General features: G+C 43.7%; 1 protein-coding gene across 2 annotated transcripts in view; it reads right to left on the minus strand.

Annotated features, from left to right (window-relative positions):
• Positions 1-564: 564 nt before the first annotated feature.
• Positions 565-20,316, minus strand: part of tspan18b (tetraspanin 18b) — a 37,230-nt gene continuing 17,478 nt past the window's right edge. For both annotated transcript variants that reach the window (XM_034684793.1, XM_034684794.1), the window contains exons 2-9: positions 13,503-13,583; positions 5,180-5,275; positions 3,872-4,066; positions 3,510-3,584; positions 3,071-3,169; positions 2,659-2,835; positions 1,892-1,975; positions 565-1,410 (exon numbers count right to left, since the gene is read on the minus strand). In XM_034684793.1, the coding sequence (XP_034540684.1) occupies positions 1,363-1,410; positions 1,892-1,975; positions 2,659-2,835; positions 3,071-3,169; positions 3,510-3,584; positions 3,872-4,066; positions 5,180-5,275; positions 13,503-13,505 (777 nt within the window). In that variant the 5' untranslated portion in view covers positions 13,506-13,583 and the 3' untranslated portion in view covers positions 565-1,362. The remainder of the gene's footprint in view (positions 1,411-1,891; positions 1,976-2,658; positions 2,836-3,070; positions 3,170-3,509; positions 3,585-3,871; positions 4,067-5,179; positions 5,276-13,502; positions 13,584-20,316) is intronic.

Here is a 20,316-nt window from a genome sequence, read left to right on the forward strand (position 1 = left end):
ATTTCAGCGGTCATCTTCCAAACCATATTTCATATAATGTCTGTCCGTCAGTCTTAAATGTCATGCACTTTTTGCAGGAAAAAAAATCAATAAGCTAATGCATTTTGGGTACTATTGAGTTTTCACTAACACCAACAGCCATTTTGCAGGCCCTAACCATCTTTTATTATGCCTCAGCTGATCAATAAAAAACATCCATCTTTGATGTTTTAATATTTCAAATGTCAAAAAGGTGTAGCAGAGATTAATGACGTTATTAAAAGAGACCGAGGACCCATGCCTCAAAGCTGGAGCAGAAACTCTAAAATTTGGTTGTATATCTTAGAGTAACAGTTTGACTTTGAAACTTGTTTCTAATATGGTTCAATAAAAAATCAATATGTTTTAAAATGTATGTTTGTTTATCCATTAAATTAGGCTTCTTTTTTTTTTTTTTTCAAACTGCAACTTTAACTTGATTTAAACTGTAACTAGATGGAAAGCCTGGATTACATTCATACAGAAAAAAATCTTCTCTCATAAAATGGTTTTAAATTGTGTAAGAAAGAAAATCAGAACAAAAAGTTCAGTCTTGTAGAATGCCATTTATGTTGTCAACTTGTTCAAGAATCTAATACAAATGCATACACATACATTTCACCACCTAAAACCACATGGAACCACTACTGCAATAAACATCACCATACAAATAGAAAAAGAACCAGAGGTTGGCTTTCAAGCTTGGGAAGGGTCATGAAGAGCCTCATGCTCACAATCTAGTCCATACACATTCAAAAAGAGCATCAAGTATGTACACACACACACGCACACACAAGCACGCACACACGCAGAGCTTTTATAATACAGCATTGAAGAAGAGTGGCTGTAAAAAAAAAAGGCATATGGAGGGAGGGAGTGTGTTACAGTTTACAGTATGAAAGGTCAAGGGTAACAGCCAAAGTGTACATTAAACACATTTTTACAGTTAAGCCAACTTTACTTAATATAAATATTCTTCATCCAAAAGTCAGTGCAGTGCCTTCTGCTCAGGCTTCACCTGGTCCTCATGCTCGTCTTCTTTGCGCCCAGTCTGTGCCAGACCTGGTCGGGAAAATTACTGATTCCACTTTACACAAAAATCGTTTAACATCAGTTTTGTTTCTGATCTCCCACATTTTCTAAGGTTTATATGTGTGTGTGTGTGTTATTTTTTTTTGCCACCCAGTACCTCAAAAGTCCAGCTGTGAAGTACAAGAGTCTGAGTTTGTTGTTCTACCAATTTGCCAATAGAAAAAGAGATCAACAAATTTACAAGTGTCCATTTTTGTTTCTTCTCTCCTGAATTCCCTTTAAAAAAAAAAGAAGTTCACAGGTGGAGCAGCTCTACTGGATTCCCCTGAAGAGACACATTGCAAAGACCATGGCGAAGAGCTGAGGGCGAGAAGAGGACAAAATAATTAGCATGATGTAATAAGATAGACACACATGTAAAACCATCAACACAATTGTATTCATACATGACCTCCTTAGACAGACTTAAACATGGACATAAGTAGGACATGAGATACAAATGAGTTGAGTAGCACTACTTTGAATCTACATCTGTATTTTTCATGGGTAACAAAAAGAAAAGCTGGACTCTGAATAATTGAGATCAGCACTCAGGACAGAAATGTGTTAAAATCAAGGTGGCTCAGTAAAATGTATGTTCTTGTAGCACCAAGTTGCACCACTAGATGGAGCTGTTGCCAAACACAGGTCAATCAAGACCAAGCATAACACGACACATATTCAGGCAAATGTCTTCTGCTTCATGTAGGATTCCACATTTCTAAAATGACTATTCACATGGTTAGAGCGAGAAGAGAAATGCTGTATATGTGATAATTTGACCAGTAAAAATATTTCATACCTCAATGGTTAGCACCACAATGGCCAGCGCTCCAGCCACATAGATGTACAGTTCAAAGTAGTCAACGACTGCAGAGTAACAGCCCTGTGGACACACAAAGACACTGCACTCAGGAGACAATCACAGGGCAATAAACTTCGCAGAATTACGGAGACAATTAAAGGAGAATCACAGCTTTAATCGAGTGAGGCTTTAAACAAAGGCCTGCCTGAATGAGGAGGAAGCAGGGCTTCCAGCCACACTGCCTTTTAATGAGGCCTCTTTGTGTGAATGAACAGACGCACACATTGTGGACACCTCACATTGTTCAACTGGCAGGAAAAACAACAGGTGGAGAGTGCAGTGAAAACCTCTTCCTATCAGCTTTCACTGTAATTACATTTCACTTCGAGGCTTTCTTCACACACACATGGAAGCAGGGACGTGCGTGGGCGAGTGCTGAACTGCGAGGCAGTCCTAATTTTCACATATTCATACTCTTATTATCCTCTGTTTTTGCACACATGTATTCTCTCGAAAAATTCCAATTTGTCAAAGTAGGCACAAGCACACAAACAGACACACTTGCTTACATACATGCACCATCTCCACACATAGTAAGATAGCCTCCCATGACACCCACAACGTGGAGAAGCACTAATCAGCCATAGAGGAGTCAGGCAGCCCCTGTGTGTCACCCCTCAACTGTCTCCAGCTCTAATTAAGCCTGCTGGAGGTTTGGGAGTAGGCAGAAGGGGGAGATCTCAGTGGTAGATGGCAGAAGTTACCTTGTTATTGCGGAACATCATATTTCCTGATAGGCACTGCTCCTGGGTGATATAGGCCGCCTCCCCAGCCTGACTGGCACGCTGGCAGCAGGCTTCTGGTACCACATGATTCCGGTTGAGCTGCCTGAACAGACTGTCCTTAAAATCTTCTGGGCTGTTCACCCCACAGCAGTCGAACTGGTGGAAGGAAAGAATTGGAGAGAAAGCCTTTATTGCAAAGTGCCTATTTGTGCACTGGCCTGTGGTCCAACCAATCCAGCATGAATATTGACCTAAATCTTGAGGATTGTATCTATAAAATATAGCCCCCTGACGCCTGAAACCTCCCTGTCTCTGCAGACTGCTGGTGGAAGCAATGAGTTGGTAAAAGCTCCAGAATGTGAGCCCTTTGCCATGTGTGCTGTGGCCTTACTGTAGTCATGATGGCGTTCCATGTGGAGGTGAAGACGTCAGTGTTGTTGTAGCCCTGGTAGTGTCTCTTCAGCTCCTTGGTGAAGTACTCTCTGGTCAGCTGTAAAAATAGCAGGCAGGAGCACATGGTTAGTGTCACTGCAGGGGTAAAAGCTGTTCACCAAGTTTGACTACTCTTGGAGTGCAATTCTAAAGTGAAGCAGTACTCTTAATGGTGTTTGAGCATTAGAACAGAGCTGCTTTAGAAATGAGCAGCACTGGAAAAAATATTATTTCAATCAAAAACGATGTTGGGAAAAAAGGCATGAGGAGGATGAATTTGTGCAGGGTATAAATGACAGCTCTTCTTATTCTAATACCGCTATTACCTATTGAAATTTATCAGACAGTCCTATTAGAAACAGGTGATCAAAGAGGCAGAAAATACTGTTGAGACTTACATGCTCCCGGAATATGAAGGCCAGGATGGCAGCAGCCAGCTCTGCTAAGAAGATGAGGAGGATGAGCATAAAGAACTGCAAGAAAACAAAATAAAAAATGGAGAAAGTGTAAGACAGAGAATGGGAAAAGGTGGTTGATCATCAGAAAAGTGCATGTCAGTCACTTAAAAATCACATTCTGGCTGTGCCCGCTTCACTCAGCATTAATAATGCAAAAGGCATGAGGCATGAAGGCAAATAGAGGAGCATTTTGCTCTTTTGGCTTTCAGCTTCCCCAAAACTGACAGTCAGAATAATCCACATACATGCTCACAAACAAGATCAGAAACGCAACTACATGTTGAATTTGTCAGCCAACTCACAAAGAGGAGCAGACACTTGTTTTCACGGATGGCTCCGCAGCAGCCCAGGAAGCCCAAGAGGAAGAGCATGCCTCCCATGCCCAGGATGATGTAGACCCCGGTGAACAGCAGGGGGTTTGCTGCTACTATTTCCCTGAAGCCTGTGGGGTCCACCAGGACCCACACTCCCACTCCCAGGAGGAAAGAGCCCCCCAGCTGAGGGAGAAAAAGAGGACAGAGGACTCCGGTTAGACAAAACAGAAATTGGCTGCATTTTAAAAATTAATGGGAACTCAGAGGAGAGCTTCATATCCCCCAGTGACACACCAAACATTCAACAAGCTGTCATAATGGAAAATAAAACTGAGCCTTTTTGTCAGGAAACATGCTGGTAATGCAAATCTCTGAAAGGTTTGTGTGTCAGTGGAGGGGAGATAAATGGTTGGAGATCTACAGAGCCATAATACCTCAGTGGGGGTGGGTGAAGATATCCACGCAGCTTCATATAACCCCCAACCTGCTGAAGACATGCAGCCTCCATCCGCTCCCATCCTCCCTTTGACTAAAACCCTATCTGCAGCCACCGCGAGGTGACTCATGTGATTAAGAAAAGTAGGAACTGAAGAGTGGGGAGGGGGAGATCTGCGCCTGACACACTTCTCCCACAATCCCTGTCTTCCTGTCAGTGGGAGAGACCTGGGCTCCTTCAAACGAACACCTCTGCATCTCAGAGGTGGAGGTTATGGTAGAAGGAGATGAGGTAGCCATTTTGAAACTTGGTTCTGGGGAAGTGTTGAACGGATGTGAAACGACCATAGAGGGAAACAAAGGGCTGGCAGAGTAAAACAGTGGATGTTATTGAGTGATGTTAACAGCCCAGTTCATTCTTTGCTCTGCTGATTGCATTATTACCCCGGCCTTGAGCAGCCACGTCTAAGTAGAGTCTCTAAACGGTTTGGTTGCGCTTAATAAAGCAGGAAAAGAGACAAAACCATCTTACTCAGTCCCCTCCCCCCCCCCCCCCTCCCCCTTCACAGGCTCACACTAACAGGATTACTCTTGATTGTCTGATCAGGACTGATAAACTCAGGTGCCAGTCACAAAGTCTGCATGGCACAGTGTGGCTCAGATGTGTGTCAGCGCAGTAAAATCTAATCAAAAGAGAATCTGATAGAATCAAGATTGCCTCTGTGTAATGAAATGCAAATGTGGCTCCATTAGGGAGTCGAGCAGGGGGCAGCCAGGAGCCCATCTCACATCATTAGATTGACAGTATCACCAGAGATGGCCAGATTGAGTGTCTTGGAGAGAGGGATGAACTATACTTACAAAGATGAGGAAATTGAAGACAAACATGAGGTACTTGATGCAGCTGAGACAGTCCCCCTCCATGGTCGTCCCCCGTGCTGAAGCCTCTCCCTGCCCCTGAAAGAACACAACAAAAACAACATGAAAACGTGCCACTTCATGAATCCTGCCAAATGCTCACAGTATTCCCATTCTCCTGCTCTGTGGATAAGCATCCTGATAAGGCTGCCAAGAAAAGAATACTCCACAAAATAGTTTTAATGAGTTCTGCCACTCAAACATTCAACACACACACACACACACACACACGCACACGTGCGCACACACACACACACACACACACACACACACACACACACACACACACACACACACACACACACACACACACACACACACACACGGTCCTGTCAGTTAATTTAGACCATTTTCAGCTGTAAATCTTAGAATTATCCCCTCAGGCGCACTGTACCCACTATACATTCTCAGCAGTCCCTAAGTAACTACAAGTTTGGGCTTCATGGTGTCGACCCAACCTGACACAACACATCTCACCGCACCGCACACTGTGACAACTTGTGTCATTTTAAAATGTGCTTTCACAGTCAGAAAACCGGACTCTATATCAGCACTTCCAGTCCCTGGACAGATGGAGTCCCCTGGGCTCGGTGTGACCCCAGGGGCTGTCTATCTCAGAGTATTTTAAGGATACAACCAGGGCTCTGTGTGCATTAACCAACAATGTGTGGCCTTCACTGCCTTCTTCTTAATGTAATGAGAAGCAGTAAGCCCTCTGCCTGACATAAACACACTTTCCCTGATGAGTGGAAGCACTCCTGGCTAATGAAGAAAGCCTCTCCTGCATTAAGGGACAACATGGGTGTCTGGGTATCCATGACCCTGTGCACCTTTATATATCTGATGCACCACAGAACCTCTATTAAAGCATTTGTTTAACCTACCAAGCTGCAAATGAAGAAGACTTTCCCCCTCAGGGAGGAAAAGAATCGCCCAGGGAATCATTTCTACGTATTCTATAAAAATACTGAAGTGGAAACAATCTGTGGAGCCGAGCGGCTATAATTGCAGTCTCAGTCGAAGAGGAAAATTAATTATTTGGCAGAAACGACCCGGCACTCTTTGCTTTGTAGCAGTCATTATTAATTTGCTCTCTCATAGTGATAGCCAGGATTGAGGATAGGTAACAAGCGGATTTAAAAACCATTCTCCTGAGGAATTGGAAAAGGTTTAGCTCCGCATTGGCACCTCTGAACTGGAAACAAAAAAAAGTTAAAATGGCTTCTTTTCTCTTCTTTTAGTCGGTACTCTGCAGCACGTCCATCAGATGTAATCTTCTAATCTCTAGGCAGTCTTTCCTGAGCCTGTTGTGCTGTCAGACAACTCCTCCGGTTGATCTCTCTGCTGCTCTGAGGCCGCGGTGAAGCTCGGGCTATGATCGATCATGCCAGCTTTGATTCCTGTCTGTCTTTGAAGGGGGGTGAAGGGGCTCTGCTGTCACTCAAGTGTAATTCAGTCACGACCCTTTCACCCCTTAAGAAACTGATTTTCACTTTCAGGAGAAATAACCCATCATCTCTCTAAACCGCTGCCTCAAAAAAGCTCTTCTTCCACTGGTTGCGAAATGATGTTTCACATAAGCATGGCAAATGTGTGAATAAGATGGTCATAACCCATATCTTTGTAGTCTGTTTTTCTTTTTATTGTTTTGTGTCTTCCCCTCTGCTTCTATTTTCAATGTGCTGTGAGCTCCAGAGAAAGTTTATTTTGTCTCATTGCAGGCTTGTGTAAGCTGCCGCGACAATACATTTGAACAATACTAAAGATGTGAGGGCAGTCTTTGTCTGCTGTGGGAGCGAGTTGACACAGAATAAGAACATTTCCTTCCCTTCACCACCCAGAGGGCTTATTTTTCTTCTGTCTCCTCCCTTCCCCAGACGTAAGGAAATTGATTTAGAGCTGCGGTTAAACACCTCCTCTAAATCATAATGATATGCTTAGGTATTGATCACTCTCCTAGTGGTACTCTGTGAGCAACCAACATCCCTTTTGCCTGAGAGGGGTTTTAATTAACCCCTCCCTTTCCTAAGCCCCACTGAAAGGCCTAATGAGGGCACAGGAGGTCTTAATTGAGATTTGCATATATTAAAGTCTTACAGAAAAGCATCAGAAAAGGTTCTTTCTCATCCCCTCATGCACCCTGCCGTCAGCCCTGGGCCCCTGTGAGGAGTGCAAACTGTATTTACTGGAGCAGGGGAGGAGGTGGAACAGAGGAGGAGGAGGAGGGAGGAAAAGGGTCAGCTGGAAAAACTCTCAGGGCTGAGCTCACATCTCATTCCCCAAACAAAACGTCTGATTTCTCTTCCAGCTTCACCCTTTTGCTCTTCGCTCCCATCCCAGGGTCGAACCTACCGTCAGATGTGGAGCCAATTTTCTTTTTCTACATTAAAATGCATTGGCTGCTTAAGAATGAAGTGGACTACGAGCCAGGCTCCCAATAACATAGCTGCGGTGCAAAGCAGCATAGTATAAATCAAACTGCCACCGAGACCCTGGAGAAAGTGCAGAGTAAACAAACCGGTCTTTCCCATGACTCCCATGGGAGCCCAGGTCCTCATCGATCATGCCCAGGCCACAGATATCAGACCACTAATTCTCTGTGAGTATTCTGCTGAGAACATTATGTAGACAAGGGGAACGTGGTTCACACTCCAGGAGCTGCAGCCTTAAAACAACACCGACAAATTACCCTGAGATTAAAGGCAGATCTTCTTCAGGTGCAGCGCTTTGCAAGGCAAGCAACATGTCAAGATAATGTGGCGTTTTGTTTGTGTTCACCAGCAAAAAACCCACCCCTTATAAACAAACATGACACACACACAGCAGTGAGAAACACCACGCTGCTGTAAATGAAGACAATGTGTTTATTAGTTTGATAAATTGTCCTCAATCTGACAATCTGAGTGGCAGACTTTGCCCTGAGGTTTCATGTAAATGCCAACTCCATCTACTGTCTGCTGCGTCTCCCGTTTCTGACATGCTGAAATGCCAAACGGCACTAAGAAGCCATTGTTTACTCCTGGTAAGGACTGATCCACAGCCAGCTTGGGTTTGTGGAGTCTGGCATGGTTGAGTTTGATTGTGGATTAATGGGAACTGATCCTACATCAGCTTCACAGCACCGATAGAAGCCAGAGCTTGGTAATGAGGGCAAAACCATCTGACCTAAATTCTTCTCAGTATGAGAGAGAGGAATTCTATAATGGCCTTTTTTCATGCTTAATGCAGAAGACCAGGGTTTTTTTCTCTTATATATTTTTTGTCTACTGATCTACACAATCAACCATGATGGTCATGTCAACTCACTGTAATTAAAAGATAAGGAAGACATAGCCCCACATTAAGAGTCCTGCATTTATATAAATAGCACACCCTTGGGTGGTTCTCCTTGAAGTCGACACTTTCAGCACGATTAATGAAGTGAGTCCATATTCCCTCGCTCCACTGGCCACCGCCCCGGACGAATGGATCAGCACGACAAGGACACTGTGTCTGCTCCTCGCCAAACTGACGCCACACTCCAACCCCCCCCCCCTCCAATAACCAGCCAATTCACTTCATCCAGAGCATGAGGCTGCATAACAAATAATCATTAATACTGGAACCCTGCAGAGATTTTAAGGGCTAGAACTTGACCCCTTTAAATGTCATTGACCCTCTAAATGATCACTTGTAGTTGAACCCCAGAGGACGGCACATTTCGTCCTCTGACTCTCTAATGCAGCGGGAGCAGGTGTGTTTTTCCATCTACCGGATGTCACTTTAAAGCTCTCTCCGGAGTGCGCTAATACCCTCCGACAATGACACTGAGGACCGCACGCATGCCACATCAACTTTTATCTCAATTAAAACCCCATTTTCATATTTCTCCATGACTTCCTAAATCAGCCGCAGCAAGTAAACACCCCAAAATCCAACTAAAGACGGGCTTCTCTGGCAGTGAGCAGGGCTCCCCTGAGGCGCACCATGTCCCTTAATGAACCTCCAATTAGGAGAGAATGAGCCCTGGGCTGTGCTGTCACACTGAGGTGCTTTGAAGTGTGCTGAATGCTAAGCAGCTAGCACACTGTATGCTGCTTTAGATGGCATACAGCTTGCAGACAACAGGGAACAACCACAGAGAGAAAGTGTGCGAGTGTAGCTCAAAGGCAGCGCGGCATATACAGGGTGTGTGGGTGTAGCTCACACAGAGAGCAGAGCGCACAAACTCAGCTGGGTTAGGAAGTTGGAGGAACCGCTTGAAGCAAAGGTCCTAATGTTGGTTAGAGTCTAAAGTTGAGACATGCAACTACCCAGCAAGCCTGATTTAATGATTTTTTTTTTTTGCAGAGCATGTATGGCAGTAGTGAACATTATCAGCGTCTGCATATTCGGGTATTGCTGGGTCACAACAAAAAAAGTAGGCAGTCTCGGATGAATTCACTCTGCTTTGCAAAGCCATTTATCATTTCAGGCCATTGTTCCCATACGTGCCGTGAATCCCAAGCAATTTTATCAGAGCCTGCGAGAGGCGCTCTCCCTGCCCCTTTCAGTTTGGGGGAATGAGTTTTTGTGAATCCCGGAGGGCAGAAGTCCTCTGACCGGGCAGCTGACGCACTCCTGAACAACAGGCTGATTAACTAGAGACGACTCCCAGAGTGAACAAATGCTCAGTCAGAAACAGGCCGGCCATGTGTTGTCAAACAGCACTGCAGGCCACATTCCTGGCATCCTGGCTGGGCACACATCCAGCTGTTCAGTCAGGACCAACATTTGCTGCTCATACTCCTACAGTGATATCGATCCTCCGTCCTCCAGCTCCTTAGATAGGATTGATTTGAAGAGGGAGGGGCACTGATAGGGGATGTGTGATTGAGATGAGCACATTTGGGCTCTCATTGAACGTGGTGTGTGATCCATGCTTTCTCAAAACACAGATACTCACTCAATTGTGTCAGCACCTCTATCTGCCTGAGAGGAGATACAAACTGGCTGTGCAGGGCTGGATCAATACCCGGGCCCAGGCACATGCTCAATGATGCATTGATCTCCTGGAGTTCCAGCTCTCAGGCTGCTGCTTGTCTGGCGGTGAGGACATGTGGTAGCAGCACACAATGAGCACATAAACACTCCTGCGCCGCCGCCCGTTAAGACCCGGCTCTGACTTTTCCCACGGGTTGCTTTGTAGGATGACACACTGCCTTTGGGGCTTTCCACAAAAATGAGTTATAACTCAATTCAAAACTAAGTGCTCAGTAGTTACTCTGGCGACACAGGGGAATTATTCCCTGAAATCCTACTGTTTCCTACATTTGCTGTCCTGCCTTCTTCTGTCTTCAGTGGGTTTTTCCTGCAATTGTAGCCAAGTCCTCCAGTTATGTCAGAGCAGAGCCACAAGGAGTAGAATCAATATCGCTCTTCTTTCAATAAAAAGTTGTTAAAACTCCAGACAATTATCTCACCCAGTGTGCAGTGTCCAGAGTTTGACCCTCATGCGAGAGACAATTGATTTGTTGGCCATCTTCTCTCAATTTAAAAAAAAAAAACTGCACAACTGAGCTTGTTGTTGTCTTTGCCAGAGAGTTTCCATCACAGATGGCTTCTGCACAAGTAAACAATGGGAGATTTAAGGAAAGACAACACTTTTAGCCTCAAGGGATTAAACACAAAGGGACACTTAGGGGTGTAAACATGTGCAGCGGCACAAAATACACACAATGGGTTTGGATGTGTCACCAAATCCTGACATAGAACAAAGAACTTACAACCATGAAATGCATGATCAGAGTTTTGACTTCTATGTGGCTCAAATTCAAAGTTTTGATATCTGTGTTGTTTTTTTTTCAACACATGTTGGAATCTTTCCAGACCCTTAATAAGGACCCTGGTTTCCAAGGTAACCCGGATATGGGGTGAGAGTGGCCTTTGTCTGCAGAGCTGTGTTGGCATCTCCACTTAGCACTAGTTCCTGTTAGAAAACAAAAGGGAGCAGAGCCGAGCACTTTACGACATAGGGACAGCTCGGCCTGCCATTTGTCTAATGAACGATCACTCACACGATGTTCAAGGGCAAATGTCAGTTGAATAAAGCCAGTCCCCCCTCTATAAGAGAGTCTGGGCACTGTTTTATCATTTACTGGTGACTCCATGGTGCAAATACACATCTAAACGCTGCACACACTCAGAGAAAGTTCACCTAAAGAAAAAAGACAAGCAGCAGAAGGAACATCGTAACCCAATTTGTGTTACTGACGAGGGACTCCAGCATGATGCAAAGATTAAAACAAAGCCTTGAGGATAAAACGTGTGAATGTTTGTGTTTTTGTAGGAGCCTCACATGAAAGAGAAACCACATACGTTGCTGATAACAACTGCATAGAAATAAACCAGAAGTGTGTTAATGCTTTGCAGTGTTGGCTTTTATATCCGGCTTGTTTTTCCCTGCAGTGGAAACACCTTGAACTGTTGTGATTTTTAATGTAAGTATGAGACTACAAGACTTGGATTATAGAGCAAAGAGATTAGATGATGATTGCATTAAGGATTTTTTAGAAAAAATAAATGAGTGATTTTGTTTTATTATGAAATATGAAAAAGACAATTCAACACAAGGTCCATCCAGAAGCAGAACTGGATTCCTTCATGGTGTGGCACACAGTTGGCAGATAGAGTTGATTGGTTGGCACTACAGACATCAGGATATCTATTTCCTTCTGTTAACATAGCTTTCTAGACGGTTGTTTTTTAGACTAAAAATGAGCTAAAATCTAAACTTTGAAGGTAAGACAACTTTGGCCAGGCAAGATCTATCTGTTAAGACAGATTTGTGATGAAAAGCTGAAGAAAAGATGCTCTTTGGTACAACAAAGCAACAAATATAAGCAAAAGAAGATGATCATCACAACTTTATTTGGAAGTGACTGACCAAAGATATAAATGCTTCTGGCTATTTCTACCTCAAAGCTTGGGCATTCATCTAAATTTTACCCTTTCTTTCATTACCCAAAAAACACTTCTGTTCTCCTTTTTTTAAACTGGTACGATAATCTGAAAATTAATTATTTACCCTGTCTGCATTTTTTTAGAAATCATGCATCAAAATTCAGAGAACTAGACTTAAACCGTGATGCACCGGAATTAAAGCTCCTGTGACAAACTTACAGTTTGTATTGACTTAGCACCCTCTGTGGACACATGTCACCTCTTTGTTGAACTTCAGGTTCACACATATATTTTCTTTTTTAGTTTGTGGGCTTTTAGGGATTTATTTAGGACAGTGGGTAGGAAACTGGAGAGAAGAGAGTGGGGAATAGCATCCAGCAAAGGGCTTCGGCTTGAATATTATTGACTATAGCCTCTGTACATGGGGCGCATGATTAACCATTGAGCCAAACTTGCACCACATGTGCAAGATTTTTAACAAAAAAACGAATTATACTTTATTTTAAGAGACATGGATCATCTTTGTCGTGGGAAATGTAAATAAGTCGGTTTCTGTATCAGGCTGTTAATCCCCTCATCTGACACATACACATGGCAGTGGTTTCAGGCATTAAAATAACTACATACATACAATAGTCAAACTTGTCTCTAGTCTGGTTTCTTTTGTAGCCTTTGTACTTGGGCTGTTTCATGAGCATCTACAAACTCCCCACACGAGCATAAGGTAAGTGTTTCTAAAAAACTGAAACTGTCTCACGACTGTGGTTACATTCTGGTGGTTTATCACAATCATACTTGCCTGTTTCACTGCTTTTATGGTTTTGTGCTATGACTGATTAGAACTGATGTGTCTGGGCCTAAAGTCCCCTTTAACCTCTCAATCTATACATGTCTGCAACTGAGCCGTGCCTGGAATACTAATGTTACAAATGCCAGGCAAATCAGAGGATAACAAAGAGCAGTGCTGGCCTGCTGTGATGCTAAAGGGACAAAAGCACTTGTCTGCTGTTTGCAGGACCCGCTTCACGCTCTGGCTCTCGCCAGCACTGCTCCTCCTGTTAATGGCAACAATGGCTTTGCGCCTGTGCTGTCAGCATCTCACTGAAAAGAGTCTGTCAACAAGGGCTCTCTGCCGGTTATTTCGCTGATTTAACATGTCTCTGCTGGAGTGGAAGCACTGCTGGATTTGGTGAAAATCATTCATTGCAGAAGCCAGGGATTACAAATGCTGAGGGAAAACCAAAGCAGAGAGACGTGTTTCACATGGGAATATGCCCTGAAGATGAAAATCATAGGTTTTCCTCACCGCAGAGTATGCTTTATACTAGAGAAAACGTGAACTTACCATGTGTATCTGCTTGTGCTTCTTTGTTCAGGTGAAGCTGATGACTTCTCTAGCTTTTCTCTCCGCTCCTGTTTTCATGGGCTGTTGGACCACAAGCACAGGCAAAAAAAAAAAAAAGCAGAGGTTAGGACAGAGCTGTTGAGATGAATAAACAGTGAAGCACTGGCGAGGAGACACAAAAAGTGGCACATTTGTCTTGGGTGTGTGTAAGTCATTGAAGCAGAAAAAGACTGAGCTTGAAAAAACACTGAAAATAAAAATTCTAGGACACTTAAAATGACAGAGTTTGCATTTATTATGTATGAAGCGCTCGCTTCAAGCTGTGAGCTAATTTAAGACTGCAAGAGGGTTTTATCTGTGAGAATATTTCCCCTCCTGGCCTGGAGGCAAATTAACATGGAAGTGTAAAAGTACAGTCTCCACAGTAGCAGTCCAGGGCTGCATTCTGAGCAGGTAAAATTTTAATGTCTGCTGGAGGTATTAGAACTTGTCAATGTTCTCACTTGGTTAATTATCCTTATTAGAAGATCCAACAGACCACAGTCTCCTCATACAGCTTCTGATGTGACCTTGATGAGCGTCTGAACTCATACATTATTCACTGAAATAAGAATACATCACTCCCTCACCAGACATCGCTGGCTTTAACCGTCAATGTGCTATAACGTCTCCAGCCAAGTGTGGCTAATGACCACGAAAACGCTTTAAACTTTTCCCTGTTTCCAAAGTGCTTTGCCACAAGTGTCTTTCAGCTGAATATAAAGATGCTGCTATGAGAGCCAATTAAGCTGCTCGTATTCCAGCCCCAGTGTGCAAAAATAGTCAGCAGCATGGATTCGACTGACAATACTTTGGAGCTGGTTTCAAAGCTCTGGCGGTGACAACTATACAGCATCAAATATGGTGGAGAGCTGCCTACGGAGGCTTGAACAGCATGCAGCGAGCTCTTGCCACATTAGATGGTGAAATACAGGCAGGGTTTTTTTCATTCTGACAGGGGCTGGGGATGGTGAATATCCCAGGAGTATTTCTGGCTGATTGAGCCAGCCACATCTTCCCGCCGACACACCATATTGCCAACAGACATCAGATTCACCAGGAAGCAGAATCCAACTGACAGTGGCAGCAGCAACACAACCTCCCCCATACAGAATACAGAAAGCTTGTGATTGCATCGAGGAAAGGCAATCAGAGCCCGAGCGAGGACAGGACAAATCGGTGAAGAGGGGAGATGCACTGGAATGATACACTCCCTTATCAGAGAGCCTTGACTTCACACTGAATAAAGCACATGCTCAAGGAATCAATAACATCTCCACAGAGGCTGTGCATGCATGGGGAGCCATAGGATGAAGATCAGTGGAAGGGGTCATTTACAAAACACTCAACATATAGCTTAGTAAACAAGTAAAACCATAATCCCTTTCCCTTTTGTTTTGTTTTGTTATAAAAGCAGCGAATGGGTGCATAACCTTCATCCTCATGCCTGTAATCTGGCACTGAGAACCAGAGTGGTCGTATTTTACCCTGCAGCCTGTTGCAGAGGTACTCTCTCCTAGACCCCTGTTTAGAGAGCTATTAGCTGTTGGAGAGCAACAGCGGTGAGGGTCTGCATTATTTTTCGGTTTCCATGGAAACCCTTTTACAGGAAAGTGGAGCACCAATCGGATCGCAAGAGCCTCATTGAATCAGTTATGGGGGTGAGAAGAGAGATCGGCGCAGACGGCTGAGAAAGCACAACAATAGGACGAACCCTCGAGGGGGAAACTCTAAAGGCCAGGCCACTGAGGGTCCGACAAAGCGCTGAACAACTCGGCACCAGAGAAAAGGTTTCATCTACATCCACTCAATGGCTTTCCTGTTAAATAAATCTCTCTCACCAGCTAGTCATTGACATTTAAGCCCACGAGCACTGCGGGCAATTTAAACATCAAGGAAGGCGGTAATTGATTAGGCTAGGCTGATATTTCAGGCTCTGACAATATCATTGCATCACCAACATCTATCCTGTGTGCAAGACAGTAGCACATTATGAATTATGTGCTTCTACATACAGTATGCAATGTGTATATCGCCTGCAGCTCAGCGGCTATTCACACGAGGCAGCCGAGGAGAGAGAAAGAATGAATAAAAACGAAAAATGCTCATCCGATTTTATTACAGAGTCCCTTGTTGATACAATTGTACTTCTTCATCTACTTCACATAGCAACTTGTGAAAAGAGCAGGGGTCTACTTGACGTTGAGGCCCACCTCTATGGACCCAAGTCAGACCAGGTCGTTATTCCACCCTTGAGTCTTGAATCTGCGTGACTATATCTTAAACAATACCCAAATAGATATGGACTATTTTGGACTGTCTCAGCTCAGATCACATGAAGCGTGATAATTACTGTGTTATTTTGGGAGATCATTGGGGTATGAGAGAGATTTATTCTGTTAAATTATAATCCCTTTTTGGAATATGATTCACAGACACCAAATTGGTTAGAAAATTGTTATCTTCTGGCGCCCAGTTGGCTGCAAATAGTTGTGTTTTTTGGTTCAGGGAGTGAAATTAGGACTTCCTTCTGCGGCAGTGTTGGTGCTCTCTCTCTCTCTCCCTCTCTCTCTCTCCCTCCCTCCCTCTCTTTCTCTCTCTCTGCTCCTCTCCTCCTCTCCTCCTCTCCTCCTTCTGCTCCTCTCCTCCTCTCCTCCTCTCTCTCTCTCTCGCTCTCACTCTCGCACTCTCTCTCTCTCTCTCTCTCTCTCTCTCTCTCTCTCTCTCTCTCCTCTCTCTCTCTCTCTCTCTCTCTCCTCTCTCTCTCTCTCTCTCTCTCTCTCTCTCTCTCTCTCTGTTTTGCTTTTTTCCTGGAGGAATCTGTTTGGATTTTGGTTCTAATTATTCTCATGGGTGCAAGGGTCAACTTCGACCATAGTTGGTTTCCGGTCAGATTGTGTCCCTCTTCGTAAAACAGAATTACTTATTCACTGTGAAGTTGTGTAAATTTCCCAGTGCTGCTATGGATTGGGTCCAAAATGTGGGGCATATGAGACCTTGGGTGCAACTGTGAGGAAGAACACCATTTCATTTTTCACCCAATCCATGCACATTTAAGTGCAGCACCGTGAGGAAAGTCTGGCCTAACTGGTGCTCATTAATACGGTATGTACATCGCTTTGGATAAAAGCGTCTGCTAAATGACATCGTAACATTGTAACATTATAATACAAATCGTATTTTCCTCCAACTCTGCCACTGGCTGTTTGGCCGTTCTCAGCCACCAAACAACACAACTCACAAACTACTGTATGACCAGAATATGAAATGTTTTTATGACACATAAGAAAGTAAAGCAATCAAATGTCATTTCATTTCAACAGACAGCAACACTTAGGCTGGCCATACACCTTAACCTATTTTAAAACCTTGGGAGACCACACACTTAAAGATGGTTCAGAACGGTTTCAAACATCAATATCCTCTGACCACACACAATAGACGAATCCATCAGACCACTGAACTGCACACTTAATGAATGTGTTAGCAATTTCACTATGGCGAGGTCCACACGAGATCTCACAAAAACGTACGTGATCAATCATGACTTCAAAGAAAAAACAAACATGGAGGTCAATCAGCTTCATGAGCTGCCTCTCCTGGTTCTTGTTCTGTTCTGTGTGTGTTCTGAAAACAAAAAACAAGACTCTTTGGTGCAGACTTCATGCTTTATAGCATAAGCTGGAGGTGAGTACGCAATTATTCTGCTGGAGGTATTCTGACCTGGAATCTAGTTATCAAACATGTTCGATATTTATGACTCCAGGTCGGTGATGCTGCGACTTGGTCAGGAGCAGTGAAATAGTCATATTGACTTCAAACACTTGAGGATTAATTGGACAAATAATCTGTTACGATAAGCCTTGAATCAACATCCCTCTGATAATTGGGGATGGCATATTGGGCCCTGAATCTTTACCAACATTATTTTGTGTGTAGCCAGCTTTATGTAAAAGGAGTGTCCCCCTTTTGACTGAGGCCAGCCGTCACTCACCGCTCCAGTGGCAGGGGAATGAAAGATTGACAAACAAAAGAACAAAGTTGCAAAATGAAACAAAGTAAGTAACCAATAATAGGCAACCAATGAATTATTTGCAATGAATATGGTTATAAATGCAGTAGGAACATTGACCATCTGTCAAACAACAAAGAAATATGGTGTCACAGAGTGTAATGCCTGAAGACTGCTAGCCAGGAAACATTGTCTTAAAATGTCCACATGACTGAAAAACAGATCATAGGTAAGTCCATCAGCAGACCTGACATCCATCCACTAGACTATAGGTTCATGGTTTTAAAGTACTGATTCCATAAGTGCTCCATTAACATGTGATCACATTTATTTTAATTTAAATGTGACAGTTTAGTTTTAACAACATTCAATGTGTTTAATGTGAATTGTCCTAGACACAGGCAAGTATAGAATTTCATTTTGCACGTATAGCAGCCTCCACTTTTCACACTACTGGCTTGGGACTCGTCATATATGTTTTCTTTTCAGCTCCACAAGTCACCTCTTCCTGCCAATCAGGCGGGCAACCTTGAAGTGTCAGATGTCAGAGAACAGCAGGAGTTTGATCCGTGACACTTCCTCTTGGGACAGGAAGTAGACGGTGGAAAAAACTGAGGGAGGAAGTGACAATTCTTCCATCTACACCTACCTCGCAGCTGGGTCTGACCTCAATTTCTCACCGGTGTTGACAAAAGCAAACATCTGAGCTGAAGAGAGGAACCTTCAAATTTATAGATAATGACCTTAAGGGCATTTTACACTCCTGAAACAAACATGCTGAGTAAAAGCAAAACCCGCACTGCTCCAGGTGTCTGCTCTCTCTGGTGAACTTAAGTGAATTCAGACAGAGTCCATATACATCATGCTGTAATATTAAAGAAATTAGGAGGAGGGCAATTACTGGTAGCGATATATCTACTGAGCAGCCACTTTACAGAGGGTAGAATTATCACCTGAGCCCATCTGGATTTATTGATGTAACAGTGTGAGTCAACCAGCAGAGATAAAGATAAACCACCACGATGGAGAAACAATCCCCACTCTGATCAGGGGGCACTGCTCAATTAATCACTCGGTCTATCCTCTTAGCCCGCAGCTAACCCACTCTCCCTTTGTTCTCAGCACTACAGAAGGTTACACACCAAGCAGGAATGTAACACTCATTTGGAGAGCACACTTATCACAGCAACAACATGAAGATCAAACTCATTGTGTAGCTCTACGGTATCCCAATAAGAAAGCAACTCCTTCAAATGTGTTCTTATGGTGCGGTTTTGATGTTGATGAAAGCTGACACTGTGTCCACCTCTTGGGTAAGTGAGTGGCAAACATTAGCCAGGCCTCTTCTCTTTGTAGCAGCCCCTATGTTTCACCTCTACAAAGACGCCCTGGTCAAAGAATGATGAAAAGTGCCTCACAGACCCTTTCAAACATCTGCTACCTGCTTCTATAATTACACAACACCACTTCTCTCCAACATGACAACATGATATAGAACAGCAGCTGAACTACTTGTTGTTACTTTCTGTAACCTATGTCTGTCTTACTTAACTAGCCGCCTCGTACACATCACACTTTCACCATACTTCCCAGGCCCCAAAGGCTAGCCCCCCTCCTGTCTCTGAGGAGCAGGGGGGGGGCTGGGGGGCATCACAACAACGCTTTGAAGTCGGGCGATTAAAGAGGAAAGACCTGTCGAATTGGGATGATGGGGCTAAGGTTGGGAGAGGGGGAGGATCAGAACAAGGGACAGGAAAGGCTGAGAATACTGAGAGCTCGGGCCCCCGTGGGATACAATTAGGAGCAAGGGTTTTTTAGTGAGGGTTACAAAAACACTGCAAGGATACCAGCAGTGCAGCCTTCCAAAGCAAGGTAAGAGTTCATTACTACGCACATACATCGGAGGGGGCTGGGCCTGTTCACTGGCATCCCTCCTCCCGATCCACTCTCAGGCCCTGTGAGCTGTTGAACAGTTGCACGGTAAACATTTCCATCCCAGTTAAATCCTAAAAACCCAGTAAAGCTTGAGAATCATGCAGCTTACAGCTCTCAGAACCTCAAACTTAGAGAGGAGCTGGGATGAAGATCCAAGCAGCCAGCACAGAGATGAAGTTGGTATAGAGTGCTACCTCAGGAGGTCGACGACTTAACAGATATGTACTTGCATCAAAGTGAAAGAGAAAAGTAGACTCAAGCTTCAACAGATGACTGTTTTATCATCAAAGGATGTGCCCATACTTATTGTCCACTTCTAGATTATTAGTTTGGTCTATCAAGCTTCAAAAACAGGTGATAATGCTTGTCATTCTCTCTCTAGTTCCCAAAGTCAAGGAAATCGGATTTCTTATTTTATCAGATCAAAAGATTATAAGCCAATTACTTCAAGTTATGTATCAAATAAAATAATCTAAAACCATCCAATTCTGAACATTAAACATGGGAAGTTAAGAATAATGGCTTTATGCTCAAACAATATATTTATGGTAAAAGTGGTCATTAAAGCTGCTGTGAGGAATTTTTAGCTGGTTATGAAACACACTGAAAAGTTATGAGGATGCCTCTTCAGGAGCTACAAAAGCAAATAGGGACATTAGCATAAAGATTTAATGTTTTGGCATAGTTATTGTGTTGCCTGAAACCACTGCAGCAGGGTACGTGCCAGATAGGGGAATTGACTGCCAGCTGCAGAGGCAGTGGTTTTTATTTATTTTACAGGGTGGATATTGATGAGTGATATACTTGACAGTTAGAAGACAGGAGGAC

Source organism: Notolabrus celidotus, chromosome 6 (genome assembly GCF_009762535.1).
Source record: "Notolabrus celidotus isolate fNotCel1 chromosome 6, fNotCel1.pri, whole genome shotgun sequence".
NCBI classification, from domain to species: Eukaryota; Metazoa; Chordata; class Actinopteri; order Labriformes; family Labridae; genus Notolabrus; species Notolabrus celidotus.